At 36.4% G+C, this 26,352-nt stretch overlaps 3 protein-coding genes across 3 annotated transcripts; 2 read left to right on the top strand and 1 right to left on the bottom strand.

The window, feature by feature from the left end:
• The first annotated feature begins 15,651 nt into the window (after positions 1 to 15,651).
• LOC147506403 (uncharacterized) lies at positions 15,652 to 17,858 on the top strand. Its single transcript, XM_086605762.1, has 2 exons — positions 15,652 to 15,754; positions 17,287 to 17,858. Exons 1-2 carry the CDS (start codon positions 15,652 to 15,654, stop codon positions 17,856 to 17,858), a joined length of 675 nt encoding a protein of 224 aa, XP_086461888.1.
• A 3,369-nt stretch (positions 17,859 to 21,227) lies between these two features.
• On the bottom strand, positions 21,228 to 22,554 carry LOC147506402 (membrane protein PM19L-like). Its single transcript, XM_086604253.1, has 3 exons — positions 22,351 to 22,554; positions 21,869 to 22,046; positions 21,228 to 21,651 (listed from the first exon to the last, which is right to left on the bottom strand). Exons 1-3 carry the CDS (start codon positions 22,478 to 22,480, stop codon positions 21,429 to 21,431), a joined length of 531 nt encoding a protein of 176 aa, XP_086460379.1. The 5' UTR covers positions 22,481 to 22,554; the 3' UTR covers positions 21,228 to 21,428.
• A 981-nt stretch (positions 22,555 to 23,535) lies between these two features.
• On the top strand, positions 23,536 to 25,483 carry LOC147506401 (protein CANDIDATE G PROTEIN-COUPLED RECEPTOR 7-like). Its single transcript, XM_086604252.1, has 2 exons — positions 23,536 to 24,394; positions 24,714 to 25,483. The coding sequence occupies exons 1-2, from the start codon at positions 23,638 to 23,640 to the stop codon at positions 25,280 to 25,282; spliced, it is 1,326 nt and encodes a 441-aa protein (XP_086460378.1). The 5' UTR covers positions 23,536 to 23,637; the 3' UTR covers positions 25,283 to 25,483.
• The last annotated feature ends 869 nt before the right edge of the window (positions 25,484 to 26,352 follow it).

Here is a 26,352-nt window from a genome sequence, read left to right as displayed (position 1 = left end):
AGAACCTCAAGTCCTCAACAGTCTGCAAGTGGGTACAGAGGACTCCCAAAAGCTACAGCAGCAGTAAAAGAAAAACAGCTACACCGAAAGAGACAAGGCCTCCTAAAAAATTATAGAGTGATTAATATTGAATATGAATTCAAAGAGCTGAATTATATTAATTCCATAGTTTGGAGTTATCACTTATCAGTATCATTCTCCAATTTGATTGGATCAAAGCTTTCAACTGCACTTATGGTCCATGGTCGCCATTCAACTTCTAGGACACTTTCTGGTAATTGATCAATACGCCCATATACGCCCATATGTACCATAGGACAACGCAACATGTGAAACGGCATTACTATCAAAAGCAAAAAGAGATTGTCTTCTAAAAGTCCCTAAAGTTCCAGCACCAAGTATGACATGTCTTTAATCTTAATGGACAATAGAATAAAGAGAATCTCAGGACCTTCTGCCACATATATACATTAGAGCTTATGTTTATGCACTAATTATTTGATAGCTCTTCTGAGTACACATCTTAAAAACGTAAGAGAAAAGATAACATAGCATTTTAAAAATTAGAAAAGACCAAGTGGGTTGTTGATTTTTCCCTGAGAAGACCAATAGAAGTCTTGCATCTGTGTTCTTTGCACATTCAATTAGATTCATATTTTTGTTTAATTAAGCTCGGTGGATTCCATTTTGGGTATTGGGACGTTAAAATATTAAGAGTGTGACGTCTTTGATGTATCACACTATCACGTACAAAGACACCTAGGCGATATCAATGCTTTTGAAATGATTAACTTAAGTTATCAATACGAAAATTTGGAATTGAGGTTGAAAAGGTTAGCATGAACATTCAGATTTTCATGTATAAATGTATAATTAATTACTAACTAAAAGCATAAGGAAACAAAATTGTAGACTTCAGAATGTCGAAAAGGAAAAGTGTCCACAGCTAATTTTTCCTGTTGTTATTTGTATAACACCATAAATACCATAAAAGATTGTAGCATTTAACAGATAGAGAGTTAGGGATAAATCTGTCAACCAATAACTGATTTGAATCTCAGATAAACCAGTCACGATATCACCTCTTCTACTTTCACTGAGGAATGGAGTTTGCTATACGACTTTAGTTATGGTGCGCTATAGAGAGCCACGAGTACCTCGGCTGATTTGGTGCTTGCTATGAAGAAACAAATTTTAATGCCGAATGTCTTGGCTAGCATTTGCTTCTCTGCTTGCTGTAGATGTACAGTAAAGAGTACATTATTGCTCGATATGTTGGGCCCATAAATATGCATCATATATCATAGTATTAGAAACCATACGTTCTGATCAAAGGAAAGAAAATTGGAAAAACAGGTACACTAGGTAAAAATTGGACGTGTAAAAAAAATCAAAAAGAGAAAAAAAAAAAAAAAAAATCTGACTTATTTGACTCCTACTTCAGGGAATCATTTGAATTTCATTCTTAGCAAATCACTATAGCTTATTTATTCTTATTTTTTCCCTTATAAAGCAGTATAAACGTATTTTCCTCCTTACATTGTAAAGAAAATAGATTAATGGCACTTTTCATTAATGAATGAGACACACAAACTGATTAATAAATTACACTTTTTATTTTTCTTCATTATCAGAAGAATTAAGAAATGATGATAAGATCCATATGCCTGTACGGATGTGAATTAATCCTTAACAGACCAATGAAATTAAAGAGGTAGTAGACATATTGAGTTGGAATGAGAATGTTCGTACTTCTTAGTCAAAAAAGCCCCCTGAAAGTCAGCTTGGAATGTCACCATTAGAGGGTCTTTTCTTTATAGAGTGGGATAAGGTTGTGAGTGTACGAGGGTAACGTTCAGGGGTGACTTCGGATTGGATGGTATGGATAAAAGTATTTTGGAAAATTTTCGTGGCAATCCCATTTTTTTTTTCCGGATGTTCTGAATTCGGAAAGTTGGCAAAATTCGAAAGGAAATCGGAAATTTAAATTATATAATCGGATTCTTTTTAGGATAACTATTTTTATGAGAGCGAATTTGTGGATAGACTTGTCTACAAACAACAGATTCTCATTGGTCCAAACACTTTGTGGGCCAAATAAACAATTTTTTCTGGCAGATAAATAGTTTTCTGGCAGCCTTTCCACCCATCAAGACATGAGCTCGTGTGAACAACAAATAGTGGTATGTCCACAAACTTATTATGTATTTTTATCCACTTAATACATTCATTTAGCAACCATTTTAAAATGTATTAATTCAGTAAATAGTTTAGACCTTTTAACATGTTCATTCAACAAACATTTTCCTCATGCTAACGTATTAATTTAGTAATTAGAAAGATGAGAACAAGAGACATGTACTAAAATGACAATCTCGATTTCTTAAAGATGAGAAAGAGAGAGAGTGTGTATGTTAAAAATACATAGTTCTCTAGGGTTTTTATTTTGTTTGTAATTTATTTGTGGTTCTGATTTAGTAACTATATAAAATAGACGGATAATATATGTTAAAAATTCAAAAAGTAATCAGAAATCGGATCGAATTTTGAAAACACATCCAACTCCGATCAAGTTATTTTTCGGAAAAATCGGGTTTACATAAAAAAGTAGCACCCTTTAGCATTCATAATATCTTCTTTGCTTCATTTAAGTCAATTAACAATGTCTTGTTAAGCAAGAGATTGATTCAAATGCAATTGGATTAATTGAAAGGCAATAGTTTACTCAATTCATTTCAAGATACATTTACTATTTAATTGTTTGATTGATCAAGTTCAACTCTCCTTAATTCAACTTAATTCATCTCATAAAAGAAACTAAAAGAAAATTGTGGGAAGAGCCAGCATTAATGACTGATTGATCCCATTTAAAACAAATTCCATTGCCACCTACCCCAAAAAAACAACAACAACAAACAAACACTTTGGCTAAACCACTAGACCATATTATATATAAGAGACAATGTTATAAAAATGCGTAAATAAACTCAAAATCGTTAGAACATTTATAAGTTTTAGATTACGCTAATTTTTTTGTAGATATAATCTCCTAACTATTATAAACATTGTCACAAAAAATAAAATAAAAAATTATAAACTTGCTAAATATATATTATCAAAAATCGTGAAAATGAATAGTCTACAATTTTTAATTTGTTGACTATATTCGATGGGGTTTTTGGAATTAACAAAATTAACAATATTTCGACCTATGTCATAATTTGATTTCAACAAATTTGAAATCATCGATATTTCAACCCTAAGTTGTGTTTTCCTTTTCTGTTTAAAAAAAACAGAGATATATAATGGAATTCCGACGTTCCTTTCGAAATCATAAATAATGATTACAAATACTTTAAATATTAATTGTCACCAAAATATTAGCCAAATGTCCAAATCTAAAATTTAAAAAATATCCTAATAATTATGAATTTGTTTACGTGTTTTTGAAATATATCCCTAAACTCTTCGGTAAAAGAAATATTGGAATGTATCTTCGTGAGTTACATATCACTATCATTATCACTTTCACCTCGTGTGTATCCCACGATTCTCTAGGAAAATAAAATAGATGCCTAGTTTGTGTCTACACTCTGCACCTAAGACAATAATGACGCTATGGCATACAATAATATCCTTATTCTGCTTCTAGAAGACATGACATATCATCATTGAAGTGGTCAATGCAAGTTCAATATGATACCGAGTAACATATACCTTCCTACTTGGAAACTTTTTTGCTGTTAGGTATGCTGGTTTTAAACTTTTAATTTGAAGACCAAAAACTTATTCTTGTGCTTTGACCAATATCCATCTACCATAAAATATTTAGTCCAACACTTCAGTGATTCATCCCCAATATGTTTGAACATCGAGTCAAATAAATCCATTCATTGGACCATACCTTCCACAATTCCATTTGAAACATGCACCATAAGGACGTTAAAGATGACAGTTGTACACTTGTACATGTTTATATTGGACTGATGAGCTTGGATGGTTGGATCAGCATGCATGGCAATGTAGTCCGCAAATGTGAGGAGGGAAATATAAAAAATGGCAAGAAAGCGCGTAGGAGAGAATTTTTCTGGTCAAGACTCGAGAAGTTGAAGCTCGAACATTATGAAACTCAAAAGTGTGCCATTATATTTCCCACGCAAACATCCTTAGACGGAGACGGGAGCAACTGTTTTTCACAAATAACAGACTTACAAACTTGGGCGAAGTTGAAGCCCAATAGACAATAATCCAGAAACAGACAAGTTTGGGCGAGGCCAGAAATAAGCCCAGCCCTAACAAGCACAAGCACAAGCACGTCCAGTGCAAGTCCGGAAATAATCTCATTACACTATACACTCGATTGGGACAAAAACACAGTGACTGCAGCATCTACCATACAAATGTGTCTAATGCAAGTTATTGTCCTAAAAAAACAAATGTGTCATTCCATACTCAGAAATATTTTGTTTGCAAGATTAGAACACGAAACCTTTTTACATATAGGATATAGGCTAAGTAGTTAAAATCGGTTTTCGAAACTAATCGGTTGAGGAGCGATATGCGATTAATCGGTTAATCGGTGATTAATCGGTGATTTAATCGGTTATATCGGATGTATATATTTGACGTTTTCAAAATATATAATAGTATAATTATACCAAATATTTCTAAATAATTATTCGAAATACAACAAAAAATATCAAATTCTCATAATCACATCTAACTAGCTCAATTTTGGAGTACTACAGATATGTCAAACACAAATATTACGTTAAATATTTATAGGAATAAAGAGATTGAGAAGCGATAATATTTATTAGAGATAATACAATAATTTATATATTTAACTTTCCGCTAAGGAGGGAAAATAAGTAAACTCTTATCTTTGTGTATTAATTGGGTTATATTATTATTAATACGGTTTAAGAATCTAATTAGTTAATTTTACGTATTTTTTTAGATAGAGAACCGATATTTTCAATAATTTTTTTCTCGGTTTAGCGAAATCGGTCATCTCGGCCGATTAATTGGTCAATTTTGAGATTAAATCGGTTCGGTGAAAATGTTAAAAAATCGGTAAAAACTAATCTGCTTACGAGCGATATGCGATTAATCGGCGATTAATCGGCCGATTAATCCGATATTGATAGCATATATAGCAGCCTACTCACCAAAAAGCAGCAACTCCAAGTTCCATTCTACCTGCAAAATTGAAGTGATGTGTGCGTCCCCTTGGTCCAACTAAACTAGAAATCTTCGTACAAAGTCATTATTGCCCTCAAACAATTGGTCAAACTAAACATGTGAGTACAAAGTCATTATTGATGATGTGTTAAACTCAGGTTATATCAATCGTATAAAAAAAAAAATTGGAAGTCCGGTCATTTTGTGAATAAATTCAAAGTACATGGGGGCTGCAAAATTGGAGCTATGCTATAGGGTTTGCGCCTCAAAATCAAGGCCCCTCCAAGGGGTGAAACAGAAAACGCACATCAACAACAAATGAAAACTGGGGGACCAAAATATCACCAATATATATCAGTTTTTGAGATACCCAATATAAATATATTACAATATATCAAATAGATATATCAGAGATTGGGCCTGAAGCCCACCATTCTAATTTAATTTCGGATAAAAGACATAGACTTTTGTAATTATGTTAAAAGCCCACCCAGTCAATTTTTTGGTAATATTACAAATTTGTCCCTCACCCCATCTTCCCCAAACAAATCTAAATAGTTTGAAAACAAAAAAAACAAACCCTAGTTCCTCCAAATTAAACCGAAAAGTATGAAAAGTGTAACATGGAAATTTGAAATTTGAAATTAATGGCGATTCCACCGATTTTGTACATTAAAAACGAGATCTACTAAAACAAAAACAACCAACTATTACAAAAGTGATAAACTAAATTTAAAATTTTCATATATATATATATTTTAATTTTAGTTGTATTTTGTGTTTTTTTGGTTTAATGAACTTGCTTTTTGCTTAAGTGAACATGAAGCTTAAATGTTGATGCTTGTTGTTTGATTTTACATGTTGTTTTCAATTGTCAACTCCTATCTTAACATGGGTGTTACACTATATCGCCAATTACCATTGCAACATGGATGTAGCACAATCAATTACCATTCCAACAACCACAAATCAACTCATATTACAACATGGATGTTGCCTTGTCAATTATTATCATTACAACATGGATGTTGCATAGTTAATTACTACCGCAACAACCATTGTCAACTATCTTCGCAACATGAATATTGCGACCGGTTACCATCGCAACAACCATGCAACATGAATGTTACATCATCAATTACCAATCGCAACATGGATGTTGCAATCATTACCTCTAATTGCAACATGGATGTTGCATTTGTTACATTGACATCAAATAATTGAGATTACATGTACTCATATATGAATGTTAAAGAACTTAATGGTTATACACAATAGAAAGTGTACTTATTACTTTTGATTCAAATGTACTATAAGTATTATCGTGATGAAGTTACCATAAAAAGAATGGATCTTTAGCTCAAAAAGATAGAGCGCTTGGGAGAAGAATCCCAAGAGGATGGTGGTTCAAATCCACCAAGATTCGTTTATATGTGTATATAGCATTAAGTCTCACGCATAGTTCTAGCATTAAGTCTCATGCATTACATCAAAAGTAAGTCTCACGCATGGTTCTTGTACAACATCCCACTACAATATGGATGTTGCACCTTCAATTACAACTGCAACATGAATGTTACACTCTCAATTACGACTGCAACATGAATGTTGCACTGTCAATTAGAATGTTTCACTCTCAATTACGACTGCAACATGAATGTTGCATTCTCAATTAAAATGTTGCACTATCAATTACGACTACAACATGAATGTTGCACTCTCAATTACGACTGCAACATGAATGTTGCAATATCAATTAGAATGTTGCACTATCAATTATGACTGCAACATGAATGTTGCACTCTTAATTACAATTGCAACATAAATAATTTCACAGGATATAAATTCCATTATAACAAATGAAAAAAAAACGACTAACGAATAATCTCAAATGAGTATCTAACATTCAATAAAAAGAATACAATGAGTATCAATTTCTCATTAATAAATGTCAGAAGACCATACTTAAAAATCTCAATTAAGATAACAAAAAAAATATGGTTTGCCGAGAACATGAAAACTGATCACAGACTAACGAATCACACCGGTGCTTTCAATTTTTTTCTTCTTGAGTCTACCAGGACCAATCTTCGGACTACACGGATAAACCGTAGGAAAATCAAGCATATGTCTTGGCATAGAACCATTTGAAACTGGCTTGATAGAATGTGAGTAACATTGCCTGAATGCGATCAATCAGATATCCTTCATCAATGTAGCTATAAAAGGAATCACCCTTACTACCAATACAAGCGATAACATGTATGCAAAGGAAATTATCGACACGCTAATAGTTACAAGTACATGATCTATTCATTAAATCAACTGAGTGAATGACGTCGCTATGAACTAGAAACTGATTTTCATTTGATCTAACCACCCTCAAAGTCCTTATAGCTTCAACCTTACTAACTAGTACTATCTCCATTTTTGGACATAAAACGGAATTCCATTTCATAGACTCCTCCAATCTGTTCCAAGTCATTTCTATCATCTTTTCCATGATTCCAAAAAGCATAGGAATAATAGGCAGGAAGCGCTCTTTAGTGATCCATATCATTCATTGAAACATTCGATCAGTTAGTGTCGAGCACATGTATCTTACCATATCTAGCACTGTGAAAGTATGCATTTGCCCAATTTTCCAATCTAATATCTGTCAAAAACCTTTGCACAGGAAAACCGCCATGTTTCTTCAACTTTTCAGCACAAGGCAAAAATTCATGATGAGAAGCTATATAAGCACAATCAGAAAATAGCTTCACAACATATTTTCTCAATTTGTTATCTTTCTGTATAACATAACCAACATTGTTCTTCAAGTGCCAAAAATAATATTAGTTAAATGACCTTGAAAACACAATTAGAATATTACACAATGTATTCAACATATAACTTTACAAAGTATGTAGTAACAATACCAATAATTCAAAGTAAAGAAAATCAGATATTAAATTAAACAATCAATATATATAGCAACCGCTTGAAATCACAGGAGTATGCAATAAAACTAATCTACATAAAGGGGAAATGCTTCATTTGTAATGAAATCCAAAAAGTCAATCAATACCAAATTTCAAAGGTTATTTTGAAACCCAAAATCATAAATAATAAAAACACTCATTTTTTTAGAACGATTAGAGGAAAAAAAAAAATAGTGGGGAGAAAAGAAGATGGAGAGGCAAAGTGATTACTTTGATTGTGGGAGATCACATATCGACAAAACTAGTGTATGTTGGAGTGTGGTGATGAAGATATATTTTGAGAAGAGAGGTGTTTGTGAGGAAAAACTTGAAAAGGGTAAAATGGGCATTTTGAATAAATGAAACACAAAGAAAAGACTTAAACTTTTGTTTACCGAAGTTGGAACCTTTATTTCACATTTCAAAAAATCGGGTGGGCTTTAGGTGTAATTAATAAAGTCAATGGGTTTTAAGCTAATAAAGACCGGAATTAGGGTTTTAAACCTAGTTTTATGTAGATATATTATAACACATTTTGTATCTAATATATATCGGATTTGACTAGTGGTGTCAAATGGGTTGGGCCGGGTTGGCCCGGCCCTCAAACAATGAAGCCCTCATGCTTTGAGGGTCAGGCCAGCCCTATCCTCATTTATCTCGAGGGCCGGGTCGGGTTGGACCAATGCTTAAATCTCGAAGCCTTTACCCACCTCTCAACCCTCTCGAGAGGGCTTGAAGGGCCTGGCTTGAGGGCCAAACGTGAGGGCCGCTATGTTATATATTTGATTTACAAAATAAATTTAGAAACATTAGTTAAAAATGATAAAATTGAATGCACTTCACAATTAAACTTTCAAACTACTAAAAAAACTTGTTAAAGTTGTATTAATCAATTAAGATCAGTTAAATTCATTTTATAAAATATTATAATAAAATTATAAGGTTAGCAAACTTAATAGATAAACGTTATTTTAAGTGATTTTTAGCATATTAATGCTAAAATGAAATATATTATAAAAATATTTATTAAAATATATGTAATAAATATTGAGGGCCTAATGAGGGCCGGGCTTAAGAGGGGCTTAAGTTTCAAAGTCTAGGCCCTTACCCTCCCCTCAAAGGCTTGAGGGCCGGATAGGCCTAGCCCACGAATGTGTGAGGGCCTCATTTTGAGGGCTTTTTCGGCCCATAGGCCGGGTTGGGGCGGGCGGGCTAAGAGTTTGAGAGCCATTTTGACACCCCTATGATTTGACACATTATATATTTGATATATATCAATTTTTTTCTAATATATCAATAAAATATATATCGTTGACTTTAACCAATATTTAACCAATTTTTATTAATATATCAACTAAATTTTTATTAATATATCAACTGTTTTTGGGGTTCCGATATATCACCCAACAGGCTAACATCGCCTAACAGGCTAACATCAACATCAAATGTATATCTATTTTTGGATTCCGATACAAATAGTGCTATTAGACCTACTATTTGTGACTCACTATTTGGATGGTTAGTTTGTATTGTAATACACACGGACACGTATCTCAATCAAAAGTTACGATATCTCAATCAAAGATTAATTACGATTAGTGAGTTAACAGACCTACTATTGCAACTCAGTTCTACTTTTTAGACCTACTATTACGACCCACTATTTAAATAATAGTTGATTTACATTATAATACACACAAACACCTATCTCTGTAAATAAAAAATTACGATTAGTAGATCGGTTAAGCTCTATATAAACGTATCTCTATGTAAAAAAAAAAAAATTACAATTAGATTGATAGATCGGTTAAGTATCTCTATATAAACGTATCTCTAAGAAAAATTACGATTAGATTAGTATATCTGTTAAGTAGATCAAATTAGTAGGTCTTAGATCATTACTGTTCTGATAGGTCAAATTAGTATGTCAGTGTATCTATAACACCCCGTCTTTTTATTTTATTTTCCTAGTATAATAATAATAATAATAATAATAAATAAAACAAAAGATATCATAACTATCAGTTAAGGATAAAAGCCCCGTAGGTAAATAGATAAGTTTCATCTTTGTTTTTCGGTGAGGTTTTTAAAAACTAAAAAAAAAAGAGATTCTCACGTAGAGTTTTTGAGGGAAAAACACAGCGAGAGTTTTATACAGAGGAAAGCAAAAAAAAGTGGTTTTACTGAAAGAAGAAAACGAAGAGTTTTTTCTGAAAGTTAGTTGATAGTCGGAGCGTACTACGGGTGAGTAGTTTAATTTTTATTTCAATTCTATACAGAGATAGTTTACTGTCCAAAAAAGTTTCCGCGCAGTATGTTTTTTTGCTTATCATTCTGTAGTTATTCTATAATAATCTGTGGTCTCGCCAATTGGTAAAAATGGTTCACTATTAGTATATTGTTGTTGGTATATTGTTTTGCTAGACAACTGCGTAAACTCTGTTATGGGCGTTAATGGTGGCGTGAACCAAAGCCAAAGAATAGTTATGACTGTTAATTTATATTGCAGGTGGTCCTAATATAGTTTGGTTGGGTTGAACAAATGGTTGGAGGTAGTTAGGTGTGTGTGAGTATGGAAGAATGGGGATGTCAAAGCTTTGGAGAAAGATGTTAATGGCGTCGCCTGTTTGGATTATTGTTTGAACTCTTGTGTTATTAAGTTGTATTTCTTGAATTGAATGGTGGTTGTGGTGGGTTTTTACTTGCTTGTTGGTCGTTGGATGGTGAAGAATAGATGGGCTGTTGGTTTAGGTTCGAGGGAAGCTTTTACAGAGCATTAATGGCGTCGATCGTGATTTTCGCAGTATAAGGGAATCACGATTTGTTGGTATAGGTATATAGGGGTTTTCTCAAGGAACCAAACCGCTGGGTTCAATAGTGGTGGCGAGTGGTGGTTGTGGGGGCTGCTGTGGTGGTGGAGGCGTTGGTGAGGTGAGGAAGAAGATGACCAGCAATTCTATTTTTATGTTGGGCTTGGGTCGAACCAACTAGTCTTGTTGGATGGCCGGTGGTGGCTGGAGGTGGAGGAGAGGTGATGTGAGGAAGGAGAAGATGAACAGTGAGTTTTGCTTGGGCTTGGGCCAAACCAGGCAAGTGGGCTTAAGTGTTTTTTTTGGATATTCACTCATGGGCTTAAGTAGACTGGGCTTGGGAAAGGCCAAGGGTTATGGGCCTTAGTCTTTGGGCTTTTGGGTTAGAGGAGTTTATGCCTGGTTGATTGCTGTTGACCTGGCTGGTTGACTGTTGTTGACCATTGGCAGGTTGACTTTGATTGTTGACCAGGGTTGACTTTGACTAGTTGACCCAGTTTGACTTTTAACTCGAATTATGATTTGGTATATTAGGATAGGTCTAGGGTTATTAGCATGTTTGGCTTTAGGCTAAGACCTTTCAATATATAATGCGTGTAATGCAGTATTAACTACTCATGGATTTTTCAAGATTTATGATATGCAACGCTATGACATTTAGACATCAATCTAATTAATAACGCCAAACCAAAAATACATAGAACAAGATACTCTTTCGCTCTCTCAATAATATATGCAATAAAGTTCAATAATGCGTGAAACAAATTTACCGCGACCCTTTAGAACTCCACACCCCAAGTTTTGGAAATGAGTTTTATGACCGATGATGTCATATGTTAGGTGCGCATTTATTGAATGTGTCATAAATGGCCCATTAGCGTTATAAATGGGTATTCATTGAATGTGTCTTGAATGACTCGGGTATTCATTGAATGTGCCATGAATGACCAGGTTGTTTGGACTGCCCTAGAGAGGAACTAAGGTATTCGGCCCAAGGGTTAGTTGTATTCCTTGAGTGTACGGGAATGTAGGGTTTGGTATTCCTTAAATGTGGCGGGAATAGCCCAGGGCATTCATTGAATGTGCCATGAATGACCCGTTAGTGATATGATAGGTATTCCTTGAATGTGGCGGGAATGACTTAAGGTATTCATTGAATGTGCTATGAATGACCTGAGTTTTATGCCCAAAGAGGCCGTGAAATATGTGTATGAAAGCCCGTAGATGGCTATGATATTGTGGTATTCAATGGGGAGAGAGGCACCGAAATGTATGATTTGGCAAATGTGTGAGTGCAAATCGTGGGAGTAGGTACTAAAGGGTGAGTGTATAAGAAAAAGTAATTGATTAATTGATAAGAGAAAGTGATTTGATTATGCGAGTGTGTTTGGGCTTACATTGAATACCTGTAGGATATCTACATATGTTATATAAAATTTATAACTTTCTTTTGCAGGAGGGTAGGACTTAATAACATTTTGTGCAGGGACGCGGTCCTACCCTTATACAGCAGTGGATATCGGTAAGTTTTAATTTAATTACTTAGTTATTAAAACAAGTTATTATAATGAGTTAATAAAATGGAAGTCTAGCTTGGGAAGAAACTATGCCGGTTGAAATGACGGAACTACCTATCTTCTAAGCTGAGAATGTTTAAGTTATGATATATTTAAAGTGTTAGTTTGATAAGTAAAGACTGAAAATGTTTATATGCGGTTAGTCTACTCATACCAGCAAATTCTATTTTGCTGACCCATGTTTGCTTTGTTTTGGCAATGTGGGTGTGTTCTTAGGAACATAGGTGGAAGGCAATGGAACCGCGGCGTGTGATTTGGATTCTTGCGTGAAGCAGTCCGTTAGTTCTTTTATTAGGTCCAATTCTTATTGAAATGATGTAATAACGTAGTTTACATTTTTCAACATGACATGAGAACATGGTAGTGAGGATTATTATTCAGAGAGTTTGTTTGATATTTTGTTTGGACGGGTGATAGCTTAATAAAGTGATGGTGGAAACTTCTGGAGTTTTTTATTTTCAAGTTGTTTCTTTTACAATGTGGGTTTTAGGTTTTTGACATGTGTTGGATCCACCCCGTCATAGCCTGGGTTTTTAGACAATTGAACCGAGTGATGTTTGAGATATTTATATTTCAAATATTCACTTTGTAATTGTTTAGAAATTCGGGTTGTGACATTTTGGTATCGGAGCCTAGGTTAGCTTAGATTTAGAAAGTCTAAGTGATCATCGGATGTGGAATATGGGTTATAGTGTTGAGAGTTTTGGAAATATGTGAATATTAACGGGAGTTTTGTTTGAACTGTAGATCATGGTTGAGACACGTAATGGTAATACTACTGGACCTGCAATGAACACTCCAGTACAGATGTCAGGAGGATAGTTGAATCAGTTGTTGCAGGCTATGTATAATAACCATCCTGTTTAGGGAGATCCTTTTGCTAAGTGCAATAAGGAGTTTGGTACTCTTGGTGGGCAGCGATTTACTGGTGTTGGGAATGCGATCGCAGCGGAGTCTTGGATTCAAAGTTGGAAAATGTATTTGAGCCGCAGATGCGCCTTACCGAGGTTCGGTAGGAGTTGGCAGCTCACCAACTTGATGACGCCGCTAGGTTTTGTGGCGCAGCTCTCACCCCTAGTCCGACACTAGAACTTTGACTTGGGAGGACTTCAAGTTTAGATTTGAGAGTAAGTTCATTCCCGAGGCGATAAAGAGCAAATTGGCTCAACAGCTCGAGTTGACTCAAGTTGGGAAGTCCGTGGATCGGTATGTGACCAAGTTTAATAAGTTATCGAGGTTTGCTCCCTATCTTGGGATACCGACAAGAAGAAAACCAAAAGTTCATACGGGGTTAGAGAGTTACTTGTCCAACAAGTTGATTCCTTTTGACGAGGACACCTTTGATCGTGGTGTTTGGACTTGGGATCGAGATATGAGGAGCGTAATGCAGCCCCAAGAGAGTCGAGGGGAAGAGGAAGTTTGGTGAGATACCGCTTGTTGGTCCTAAGCCTTTTGAGAGCAAAATTTAATAGGTTTAGGCCTTATGATATTGCTCGTAGGGTCCGTTTCAGAGACCACCATCCCAGGGGTTTCAGGGAGGATTTCATCAGCAGGGTGTATCCCGACCCCAGGGAGGATTTGCACAGCAGGGTGGTTATAGGCCACCGGGGTAGCTTGGAGGTTATAGACCTCAGGGGAATCAATGGCGGCAGGGTAGGGTCCCCGGTTTGTGGTCGAGCTCCCGCTTCTTCCGTGATCGACCGCCAGAAGATTACTTTTACTCCGCACCAAAGACCCGCCAGAGCCATAGTTCCTATTGAAAGGGCTTGCTGGGAGTGTAAGCAGGTGGGTCATTTATCTCGTTATTTCCCTACCAAGCAAGGTAATCAGCAGAACAGAGCACCAGCACCAGTCACTTGTGCTAGAGCCTATGCAGCTATGCCAGGACATGGGAATGTTGAAGGTACCTTTAGTTCATCTCAGTTTATATTCAGAGTTTTGTTTGATTCGGGTGCTTCACATTCCTTTATATCTCGTCAGTATGTTGAGAAAGAACGTTTTAAAACTACACCTTTATCTAAGCCTTTGTGTGTTGAGACACCGTTAGGAGGTTCTGTTACCTTAATTATATGACGAGTGCAAAGGTTTTAAGTTGTATTTCTTAGATTGTGTCTTTATGGTAGACTTGATCATTTTGGGGTTTGAGGGTTTCCATTTCATACTTGGTATGGATTGGTTGACACGTTATCATATTACCTTGGATTGTGCCAGGAGAGAAGTTATAGTGAATACACCTGGCATGCCGAGGTTGATTCACACATGTGTTGGTAAGGAGGACTCGGTGATGTCTAGTTTTTGTGCTCTATAGAGATACCCACGATAGGGATATCAGCGATGTGGAAGTAGTGAGAGACTTCGAAGATGTTTTTCAGGAGATTCCAGGGTTGCCACCCAAGAGGGAGGTGGAGTTTCGTATAGACTTGTTACCAGGGACTACACAAATTTCAAAGTCGGCTTACCGGTTGGCGCCTAAGCTATTGGACGAAATGAAAGTGCAAGTCGAGGAATTACTTAAGAAAGGGTAAGAATTTAAGTTTTAGTGTTTTTGTTTTTGGCTTAACCATATCTTTTGAGTATATGGGTTTGAATCTTTTAAGATGTGTATGACTAGGTTCATATGACCGAGCAACTCACCATGGGGGCCTATTTTTGTTTCAAAGAAGGATGGTACTTTGAGGATGTGTATTGACTTCAGGGATTTGAACCAGGTGACTATAAAAATAAGTATCCGCCTCCTAGGATTGATGATTTGTTGAACCAACAAAGGGGCTAAGTTATTTTCAAAGTTTGATTTAAGGACCGGTTATTATCGATGGGAGTTGAAGAGAAAAGTATTCCTTTGATCGCATTTAGAACTTGGTATGGGTTGTATGAGTTTTTGTGATGCCTTTGGGTTGACGAATGCACCTGCATTCTTTATGGATCCGATGAATCGTGATTTTCAGCCCTATTTGATAAATTTGTGATTATTTTCATTGATGACATTTTAGTATATTCACAAAACACGAAGAACATAAGATGCATTTGAAGATAGTGATGCGACGCTCGTGAGAACGTAGTTGTATGCTAAGTTTAGCAAGTGCCATTTTGGGAAGAACAAATTCGCTTTCTTGGGACATGTGGTATCTAGCGAAGCGGATTGTTGTAGACCCCGAGAAGGTTGTCGCAGAAAAGAATGGAAACAACCAACCAATCGCTACGAGATTAGGAGTTTCTTGGGGTTAGTTGGATATTATCGAAGATTTATCGAGAAATTCTAGCTTATTGCAGCCTCAGCCACGGTTAACTAGGAAGGATGTGAAGTTTATGTGGACTAATGATTGTGAGAAGGCTTTCTTAGAATTGAAACAGAGGTTAACTACAGCTCCAACTGTAGTAATCCCAACTATAGGCAGAAAACTAGTGGTTTTTACAGATGCTAGTGGAACTGGTTTGGGTTGTGTGTTAATGCAAGACCAGAAGGTGGTGTCGTATGCTTCACGACAGTTGAAGATACACGAGAGACGTTATCCTACTCATGACCTGGAGTTAGCGGCAGTGGTTTTTACTTTGAAGGTGTGGAGACATTATTTATATGGTGAGAAGTTCGAGCTTTACACAGATCACAAGAGTTTGAAGTATCTTTATTCACAGAAAGAGTTGAATATGAGACAACAGAGATGGGTGGAGTTCATAAGTAGTTATGACTTTGAGATTCAAGATCACCCGTGCAAGGGCAAATGTAGTGGCGGATGCACTTAGTCGATTACCAGGTGTTTTGACCACTCTTATGGTGCAAGAGTGGAAGAGTTTAGAGACTATAGCAGCTTTATGACGTCCGGACTACACCGTGATACGATTTAGGTATATATGTAGTTTGGAGGTTAGGCCGGGTGATTTTCAGTAGAGTGATTGCCATGCAAAGACGAGACCAATTTCTTTGAGTCGGTTAGATGATCCGGTCATTGATATTTTAGATAATTGTCCGGCCCTGATTGGGCGATTGATGCCGAGGGAGGATTGAGATTTCATGAGAGATTGTGTGTACCGATGATGCAGAGTTAAAGAAGGAGATATTATATGAAGCTCATCGTTCTCGGTTTACAATTCATCCTGGAGGAACGAAGATGTACCAAGACTTGAAGAGGACCTTTTGGTGGGAAGGAATGAAAAGAGATGTCGGATAATATATTTCTCAGTGTTTAACTTGTCAGCAGGTCAAGGCAGAACATCAGAGGCCTTCTGGATTATTGCAGCCATTAGAGATACCGATGTGGAAATGGGAGCATATTTCTATGGATTTCATTGATGGCTTGCCTAAGTCTCAGAGAGGTAATGAATCTATTTGGGTTATTATTGATCGTTTAACAAAGTCTGCTCATTTCATTCTTATTGATGTGCGTAGAAATACAGATAAGTTAGTTTCCTTGTACATTCGGGAAGTGGTCAGGTTACATGGGATTCCAGTGAGTATTGTTTCAGATCGAGATCCTTTGTTCACTTCCGAGTTTTGGAAGAGTTTTCAGCTTGCTATGGGCACAAGTTTGGCAATGAGTACAGCTTATCATCCTCAGACAGATGGACAGACATAGAGGGTGAATCAGATATTAGAAGATATGTTACGGTCTTGTGTAATGGATTTTGGTGGAGGATGGGAGGAGCATTTGCCTTTAGTGGAGTTTGCATATAATAATAGTTTTCAGTCGAGCATCGGTATGGCACCCTTTGAGGCTTTGTATGGGCGTCCATGTTGATCACCTGCTTGTTGGGCAGATGTGGGAGATCGAGTATTACTTGGGCCTGAGATAGTGAGAGAGACATCTGAACAGATTAAAGTTATTAGAGAAAAGATTAAGACACCACAAAGTAGGCAGAAAAGTTATGCAGATTTGAAGAGGAAATGGGTTGAGTTTTCTGTAGGCGACTTTGTGTTTTTAAAGGTTTCCCCTATGAGAGGAGTTATGAGCTTTGGCATGAAAGGAAAGTTGAGTCCACGATATATTGGACCATATGAGATAGTAGCCTCCGTTGGTAGTTTGGCGTACCGTCTTGCTTTGCCGCCTAACTTAACGATGATTCATGATGTCTTCCACGTGTCTATGCTACAGAAATGTGTGAAAGATCCTATAGAGGTTGTTCAGCTAGCAGAGCTAGAGTTGAACGATGATGTAACTTTTACAGTGAGGTCTATCACGATAGTAGATAGGGATGTGAAACACCTTAGGAGGAGGATTGTAAACTTGGTAAAAATGCAGTGGAGTGAAAAGGAAAATGATGTGACTTGGGAACTTGAAGATAAGATAAGGCTAATGCATCCTGAGCTCTTCTCTGACACTCTACCTTGAATCTCGGGACGAGATCCTTTTAAGGTGTGTATATTATAACACCCCGTCGTTTTATTTTATTTTCCTAGTATAATAATAATAATAATAATAATAATAATAATGATAATAATGATAATGATAATGATAATGATAATAGATAAAACAAAAGATATGATAACTATCAGTTAATGATAAAAGCCCCGTAGGTTAATAGATAAGTTTCATCCTTGTTTTTCGGTGAGGTTTTTAAAAACTAAAAAAAATGGATTCTCACGTAGAGTTTTTGAGGAAAAAACACAACGAGAGTTTTATACAGAGGAAAGAAAAAAAAAGGGGGGGTTTTACTGAAAGAAGAAAATGAAGAGTTTTTTCTGAGAGCTAGCTAATAGTCGGAGCGTACTACGGGTGAGTAGTTTAGTTTTTATTTCAATTCTATACAGAGATAGTTTACTGTCCAAAAAAGTTTCCGCGCAGTATGTTTTTCTACTTATCATTCTGTAGTTATTCTATAATAATCTGTGGTCTCGCCAATTGGTAAAAACGGTTCACTGTTAGTATATTGTTGTTGGTATATTGTTTTGCTGGACAACTGCGTAAACTCTGCATGGGCGTAATGGCGGCGTGAACCAAAGCGAAAGAATAGTTATGACTGTTAATTTATATTGCAGGTGGTCCTAATATAGTTTGGTTGGGTTGAACAAATGGTTGGAGGTAGTTAGGTGTGTGTGAGTATGGAAGAATGGGGATGTCGAAGCTTTGGAGAAGGATGTTAATGGCGTCGCCTGTTTGGATTGTTGTTTGAACTCTTGTGTTATTAAGTTGTATTTCTTGAATTGAATGGTGGTTGTGGTAGGTTTTTACTTGGTTGTTGGTCGTTGGATGGTGAAGAATAGATGGGCTGTTGGTTTAGGTTTGAGGGAAGCTTTTGCAGAGCATTAATGGCATCGATCGTGATTTTCGCAGTATAAGGGAATCGCAATTTGTTGGTATAGGTATATAGGGGTTTTCTCAAGGAACCAAACCACTGGGTTCAATAGTGGTGGCGAGTGGTGGTTGTGGGGGCTGCTGTGGTGGTGGTGGCGGGTGGTGGTTGTGGGGGCTGCTGTGGTTTAGAAGAAGATGACCCGCGATTCTATTTTTCTGTTGGGCTTGGGCTGAACCATTCCTATGGTTGTTTGGGTCGAACCAACTAGTCTTGTTGGATGGCCGGTGGTGGCTGGAGGTGGAGGAGAGGTGATGTGAGGAAGGAGAAGATGAACAGTGAGTTTTGCTTGGGCTTGGGCTTGGGCCGAACCAGGCAAGTGGGCTTGAGTGTTTTTTTGGATATTCACTCATGGGCTTAAGTAGATTGGGCTTGGGAAAGGCCAAGGGTTATGAGCCTTAGTCTTTGGGCTTTTGGGTTAAAGGAGTTTAGGTCTGGTTGACTGCTGTTAACCTGGCTGGTTGGCTGTTGTTGACCATTAGCAGGTTGACTTTGATTGTTGACCAGAGTTGACTTTGACCACTTGACCCAGTTTGACTTTTAACTCGGATTATGATTTGGTATATTAGGATAGGTCTAGGGTTATTAGCATGCTTGGCTTTAGGCTAAGACCTTTCTATATATAATGCAGGTAATCGCATATTAACTACTCTGTGATATTTCAGTATTTATGATATGCAACGTTATGACACTTAGACTGTTAGACATCAATCTAATTAATAACGCGTAAACCAAAAATATATGGAACAAGATACTCCTTCGCTCTCCGAAATAATATATGCAATAAAGTTCAATAATGTGTAAACAAAATTTACCGCACCCTTTTTAACTCTCCACCTCAAGTTTTGGAAATCGAGTTTATGACCGATATGTCATATGCTAGGTGGGCATTTATTGAATGTGCCATAAATGGCCCGCTTAAGCGTTATAAATGGGTATTCATTGAATGTGTCATGAATGACCCGTATTCATTGAATGTGCCATGAATGACCGTGATTGTTTGACCGCCCTAGAGAGGAACTAAGGTATTCGCCTTGCGGGTTAGTTGTATTCTTTGAGTGTACAGAAATGTAGGGTTAGGTATTCCTTGAATGTGGCGGGAATGACCCAGGGCATTCATTGAATGTGCCATGAATGACCCGGTGCCATGAATGACCCGTTAGTGATATGATAGGTATTTCTTGAATGTGGTGGGAATGACCTAAGGTATTTATTGAATGTGCCATAAATGACCTGAGTTTTATGCCCAAAGAGGTTGTGAAATATGTGTATAAAAGCCCAGAGATGGCTATGATATTGTGGTATTCGGTGGGAGAGAGGCACACAGGAATGTGTGATTTGTCAAATGTGTGGAGTGCAAATCGTGGAGTAGGTACTAAAGGGTGAGTGTATAAGAAAAAGTAATTGATTAATTGATAAGAGAAAGTGATTTGATTATGCGAGTGTGTTTGAGCTTACATTGAATACCTGTAGGATATCTACATATGTTATATAAAATTTATAACTTTCTTTTGCAGGAGGGTAGGACTTAATAACATTTTGTGCAGGGACACAGTCTTACCCTTATACAGCAGTGGATATTGGTAAGTTTTAATTCAATTACTTAGTTATTAAAACAAGTTATTATAATGAGTTAATAAAATGGAAGTCTTGCTTGGGAAAAAACTATGCCGGTTGAAATGACAGAACTACCTGTCTTCCAAGCTGAGAATGTTTAAGTTATGATATATTTAAATTGTTAGTTTGATAAGTAAAGACTGAAAATGTTTATATATGGTTAATTTATTCATACCAACAAATTCTATTTTGCTGACCCATGTTTGCTTTGTTTTGGCAACGTGAATGTGTTCTTAGGAACATAAGTAGAAGGCAGTGGAACCGCAGCGTGTGATTTGGATTCTTGCCTGGAACAGTCCGTTAGTTCTTTTGTTAAGTCCTATTTTTATTGAAAGGATGTAATAACATAGTTTACATTTTTCAACATGACATGAGAACATGGTAGTGAGGACTATTATTCAGAAAGTTTGTTTGATGTTTTGTTTGGACGGGTGATAGCTTAATAAAGTGATGATGGAAACTTCTGGGGTTTTTTTATTTTTAAGTTGTTTCTTTTACAACATGAGTTTTAGATTTTTGAGTTTTAGATTTTTTACATATGTTGTATCCACTCTATCATAGCCTATTGAACCGAATAATGTTTGTTTAAAATATTTATATTTCAAATATTTACTTTGTAATTGTTTAGAAATTCGAGTTGTGACAGTATCCATGCTCCGATAGATGAAATTAGTAGGTTAGCGTATCATTACTACTCCGATCCAATACTGACATCAGAATATTATATTTAGCCTTGATGCAAAGTGTTACACAGTCAGTTACAGTCCAATTCACAAGAGCAGACGTAGAAGGAAAAGAAACAAACATATAGCAACGTTTCTCGGTCTAAAACTAACCAGACAACGTTACAAGCACACTTTAACATGACCCGTCATTACTTACAAAGTCCATTGCACGCGCCCTACTAAAATTATACACTTGACTTGGAAACTAAAATGCAACAGGTCCTGAAGTTACCATATTTTTTTATTTTCCCTAGTGATTTCATTTATTTACACTCTAGCAGCAGTTGCAGCACTGCCTTTGTGGGCCTCAACACCGCCCAATCCATAGTCTGCGTCTCGATATCCAGGCCCATATTTGCTACTATACATTCCGGCATGAAGCAACAGAACGTAGATGAGCTGAGTGAATGCCAGTATTATTATGAGTGCCTCCAAGACTCTCAGCCTCCAGCCCCTGTGTCCACCTACACCGATTTGCTTACATGCCAATCTGCACCATAAAATTATTTTAAGTCTACAAAGTAAAACACATACACAAATAAATCTATTGTGATTATTCAAGTCCAGTGCTTACTAGGAAATTAGGAATGATTGGTGGGAACTGTACACTATTTTTTTTTTCTTTTTATACATTTTATTCTATGGAATAAACGACCACGTACGTCTCAGTTGAACATGCAATATAAACTAAAACACAAGCAAATTACCCAAAAGCCAAGGCAGTGATTGCCCAAGCAATCAGAGCAGAAGAAGCTGCTGCGGCCAAACTGTCATTTCTCCATGCCCTTATGTGATTACCACCAGCCAACTTCGATACAACGCCAACCACAGCTGCTAATATTGAAAATATTAGGAAGAACATGGTTGCACCATTGCCTCCAAAACCTACAGCCATCAAAACAGAGTGAAATTATGCCTAGATAAGGTTCAATTTTGTAGGCCTAGATAGATCCCAACGGGCTTAACTGAAGTTAGAGTTGTTTAGAACTAATTAAACAGATCCCGATGGGCTCAACTGCTCAACGCTCAGCCGAATCTACTTTTATGATTTTTTTTATAAAAATAAATTTGAGAAAAACTACCACGTGCACAAATCACAAATGTTCTTCGAACTCTAGAAATTAATAAAAAATAAGTACAACAACCAACAGTGAAAATTAAAGTATAGACTATAGAGTGAGGGGATTACTATAGTTGTTAGTCTGGCCATTGATGAACCTATTAAGACTCCAACTAGCAAATCCCAACACTAATATGTACATCACCAAATTCAGAAACAACAATGGAGCTGCTATATTTCTTCCAACTGTTTGAGCCATTTTCCACTTCTTTTTGAAAATGATTAAATGAATATATATAGTTTCTTGCTTCTCAAAAAACAATAGGTATTTTTAGCCTTCTTGGTTGCTATTTAAGAAGAAAAACCATGATGGCGGTGAACTATATAAGATGATTCGTGAACCAAAGGGACATGAAACGTGTCTGCTTCTAAGGGATTAGGAGCTCCATTGCCTACAGGTGGGAAGGGCATAATACATGTGTCATTTCATGTGTCTACTCTTTCCTAAAATTTTGTTCTTATTTTAAGCCCGTGTATCTAGACATCTTTGGATAACTGCGCTTTTGCTGCAATAGAGTTGCTACGTGGTAGTATTTTTATTTTGACATCAGCACTCTGGTTTGCAAATCGAATGTACTCAAACTGTGGGCTGAAGGCCTTTTAGCAGTAAATGGGTCAAAATCAGGAGGAAACATGGCCTACTGAGCTATTTGGAGATTTGTAACATGTCTGATATGGTTCATCCCTTCATTCTAGCAGGAGGAAAAGAAAAAAACGTTGCATAGATAGAAGTTTGATGATTCGATTTAAAGCATTGTGTTTTGATGTAGACAGTATTGTTGATCATGTCAATTTTATCCTTCTTTGACACTCGTAAAGATGTATGTTTTGGTACTGGAATGTGTTAAAATCTTTGTGAACTGTCTGATTAGATGTCGCGGGTGCATGAAAACCTGTTTGAATTGATGAAATTTTCAATTGCAAATTTTCAGCTCATATACGTTTCAAAAATCTATGGTTTACACATCATTATCCCCTCATTTTCAATTTATTAGAGAAATATTTTTTCACTATTGAAACGTTTCAGGAAAGCAATACTTGGAAAATTTTAACATTGGCCTGAATTTACAGATGTTAGATGGCAATATAGACTAGGAGTTGCACCGTCCAGCATTTTAAATGGACTTCTCCTTGAAGTTCTCTACGTGTTAAAACATTGCTCACCAATGTCCCAATTCCACGCCATGTAAAACGTACATTCTGTTATACTTTCTCCTCCATTTCTAACGACCAACATTCAGCCACCTTTGTAATGAGAACATATAGGAACCTGCAAGAATTTTCAGTTTCTCCATTAATTTCTTCTAATCTCGCAGAACACCTTGCATTGTTTTTCAGATATATACCTCTTTTAAAATGGTCAGTTTTAAAAACCATGCATTCGTACACTTAATTTATGTTATATGTATAATATCATGCATACAGTTTTCAGTCTCAGAGATCAAAGATACACACATTATCGAAGATTCAAGGTCCATGATCCTATTTGAACGGTTTGGTTTTGCGCTAAATGGTCATGTATCAATATCCATCAAAGATGTAAGCTGGAAATCAAGATTACAAGGTGCAGAACTAAATCCATCTTCAATGGGATTTTTCTTATTAAGAGAAACTTCGTATCCAATGATCTTAAATGAGTCAGAATATACAGATGGCTTCTGCGTCGTGTCTAGCAAGTATGTTCAATTAATTTTTAAGTTTGATAAACTTGCTAAAGATTCAAGCTACAATGGTTCAATCACCATTGTGGATCCAGATGAATATGATTTGTATTTTGGAAATTGTCAACCAGAATTTGAAGTCAGCATGGATGTTCATACTGAAATGTATAATGTAAAGGGTAATACAAAGGATTTTCTTCCAGCAGGCGAAATCCAATTACCGCGAATGTATTTTCTTTACTTTCTTATATACTCAGGGTTCTTTGCTATATGGGTCATCCTCTGCATCAAACAAAGACCCACAGTAGATAAGATTCATTTAATCATGGGAGCACTTCTGCTTTTTAAGGCATTGAAGCTGGTTTGTGCTGCTGAGGACAAATTATATGTTAGAAGAACTGGGACTCCCCATGGATGGGACATAGCTTTCTACATCTTTGGCTTCTTCAAAGGTAAGTCTTTCTAATATATGAACTTTAAGCTCGCAAGCGTGTTATTATAATCTACGTTCTGCTCCTTTGTTACCTAAGGTCAGATCAATTTCTAGTGCTAGTACCTTAGCTTAGATTAACATTTAATTTGGTGTCAGAGCTAGTCCTACGTTGTAGTTTCAAATCTGCCGACTGTATTAATTAGATTTAGAGCATGGTTGATTAGGCGACCTAATCAGGTTAAGCATATTGTCAAATCATGTTAATCAATGTATGTATGGTTTTTCCTATTTTTCTTCAATATCTTTCTAATTTTGTTTAATTTTTCGTGCGGTAACAGGTGTGGTGTTGTTCACTGTGATCATCCTTATTGGAACAGGGTGGTCATTCTTAAAACCTTACCTACAAGAAAGAGAGAAGAATGTTCTGATGACAGTAATACCTTTGCAAGTCTTAGAGAACATAGCTTCAGCTGTGATAGGTGAAACAGGACCAGCAACGAAGGACTGGTTAACATGGAACCAGGTTTTCTTATTGATAGATGTTACATGTTGCTGTGCAGTATTCTTCCCTATCATCTGGTCAATTAGGGGCCTTCGAGAAGCTTCAAAAACCGATGGAAAGGCAGCCAGAAATCTGGCAAAGCTAACGCTATTTAAGCAATTCTATCTGGTGGTTGTGAGTTATATTTACTTCACTAGAGTTGTGGTATTTTGGTTAGCAGCTGTTGTTAGTTACAAATATGAATGGGTGGTTAATATGGTAGTTGAAGGGGCAAGTCTTGCTTTCTATTTCTACATTTTCTATAACTTTCAGCCAATTGAAAGGAATCCATACTTAGCCATTGACGATGAGGAAGAAGCTGCAGCAGCTCAGGCACTGGAAGAAGATGATTCGTTCGAATTATAATTTCCTAGTACTCCAACTCAAATCGAAATTGTAGATACGGAAATCTCTACTCCAAAAATGTGATACGTATGTTATAATGAGTAATAGGCCTCAATGAGTCACTATTCAGTAGAGTGTTGTCAGACTGTATTTGGTATGATATATGGAACTGTTTAGTAGTTGATATTTAACAACTGAATTGAAATTTATCTTCGGTAGGTTCTCCCTGTTCTGCTTTTTAAGGTATGCAAGGATACGATGCATTTCTACAAAGGCTACTTAATTCTCCATCATCTGAATCCCCCACAACTTTTTTTTTAATTTTTTCAAGATTAAGCTAGTGGTTACTGAGACCCTCACCTGCAGTATTGAATATTCCTAGTGTACAGCCTATTAAGTTTCTCCTTTGTTACAATAATCCTAGAGGATACAAGGCACGGTACATTAATTTCAGAAGAACCAGAAAGCGAGGCTAAGTGATAAGCAAACTATTGGCCGGTTTCCCTAAACAAATGAGAAAAAGAAATAGACTCAAATACTACACTAATAACCTGTATCGGTCCGGATCGAGTTTCGACCAAATTCAAACAATACCAAGGTGGCATTTCCTGTTGGGGATTATACCAATACCAATCGATTCCCCACTACACAAATAACTTGTATATGAACTCAATTCAACTCCGGACAAAATCTAAATATCAACTACAACTTATACTAACATGCCCAACTCGCTAAACAACTATTAACAACAGATAATAATGTAAAGCAGTAAAAGCAAACCACAACACAAAGATTTACCGTGGTCCGGCCAATGATGCCTACTTCCACAAGAGCTAGTCCTTTATAAAGTAGGAAGGAAGATTACAATCTCTTTTTTCCTCTCACCTTATTAGATCACTTTATCTCTTTTCTGAGGTTGTATCTCTCGTAAAGGTTATCTCTCAATCTTGATAGCTTTTAAGATTGGATTTCTCTCTCTTTGTTTTTGTCTGGTTCATAGTCTCTTGACTTGGTTAGTTAGGTTTTCCAAAAACCTTGATTTTGGTTTTTATCTCCAAAAACCAAATTTCGCGGTTACTGTAGCGAAGCCC

This window comes from Coptis chinensis, chromosome 4, assembly GCF_015680905.1.
Source record: "Coptis chinensis isolate HL-2020 chromosome 4, ASM1568090v1, whole genome shotgun sequence".
Taxonomy (NCBI): domain Eukaryota; kingdom Viridiplantae; phylum Streptophyta; class Magnoliopsida; order Ranunculales; family Ranunculaceae; genus Coptis; species Coptis chinensis.
This window is presented reverse-complemented; position numbering and strand designations above follow the sequence as displayed.

Excerpts from the sequence above, each read along its gene's own strand:
- LOC147506401 (XM_086604252.1), top strand. The coding sequence starts at position 23,638 with ATGGTCAGTTTTAAAAACCATGCATTCGTACACTTAATTTATGTTATA. Across the intron at positions 24,395-24,713 it reads CATCTTTGGCTTCTTCAAAG|GTGTGGTGTTGTTCACTGTG; the intron begins GTAAGTCTTTCT and ends GTGCGGTAACAG.
- LOC147506402 (XM_086604253.1), bottom strand. The coding sequence starts at position 22,480 with ATGGCTCAAACAGTTGGAAGAAATATAGCAGCTCCATTGTTGTTTCTG. Across the intron at positions 22,047-22,350 it reads TGGCCAGACTAACAACTATA|GTTTTGGAGGCAATGGTGCA; the intron begins GTAATCCCCTCA and ends TGATGGCTGTAG. Across the intron at positions 21,652-21,868 it reads ATCACTGCCTTGGCTTTTGG|ATTGGCATGTAAGCAAATCG; the intron begins GTAATTTGCTTG and ends TTTATGGTGCAG.
- LOC147506403 (XM_086605762.1), top strand. The coding sequence starts at position 15,652 with ATGTGGTATCTAGCGAAGCGGATTGTTGTAGACCCCGAGAAGGTTGTC. Across the intron at positions 15,755-17,286 it reads GAGATTAGGAGTTTCTTGGG|ATGTGGGAGATCGAGTATTA; the intron begins GTTAGTTGGATA and ends CTTGTTGGGCAG.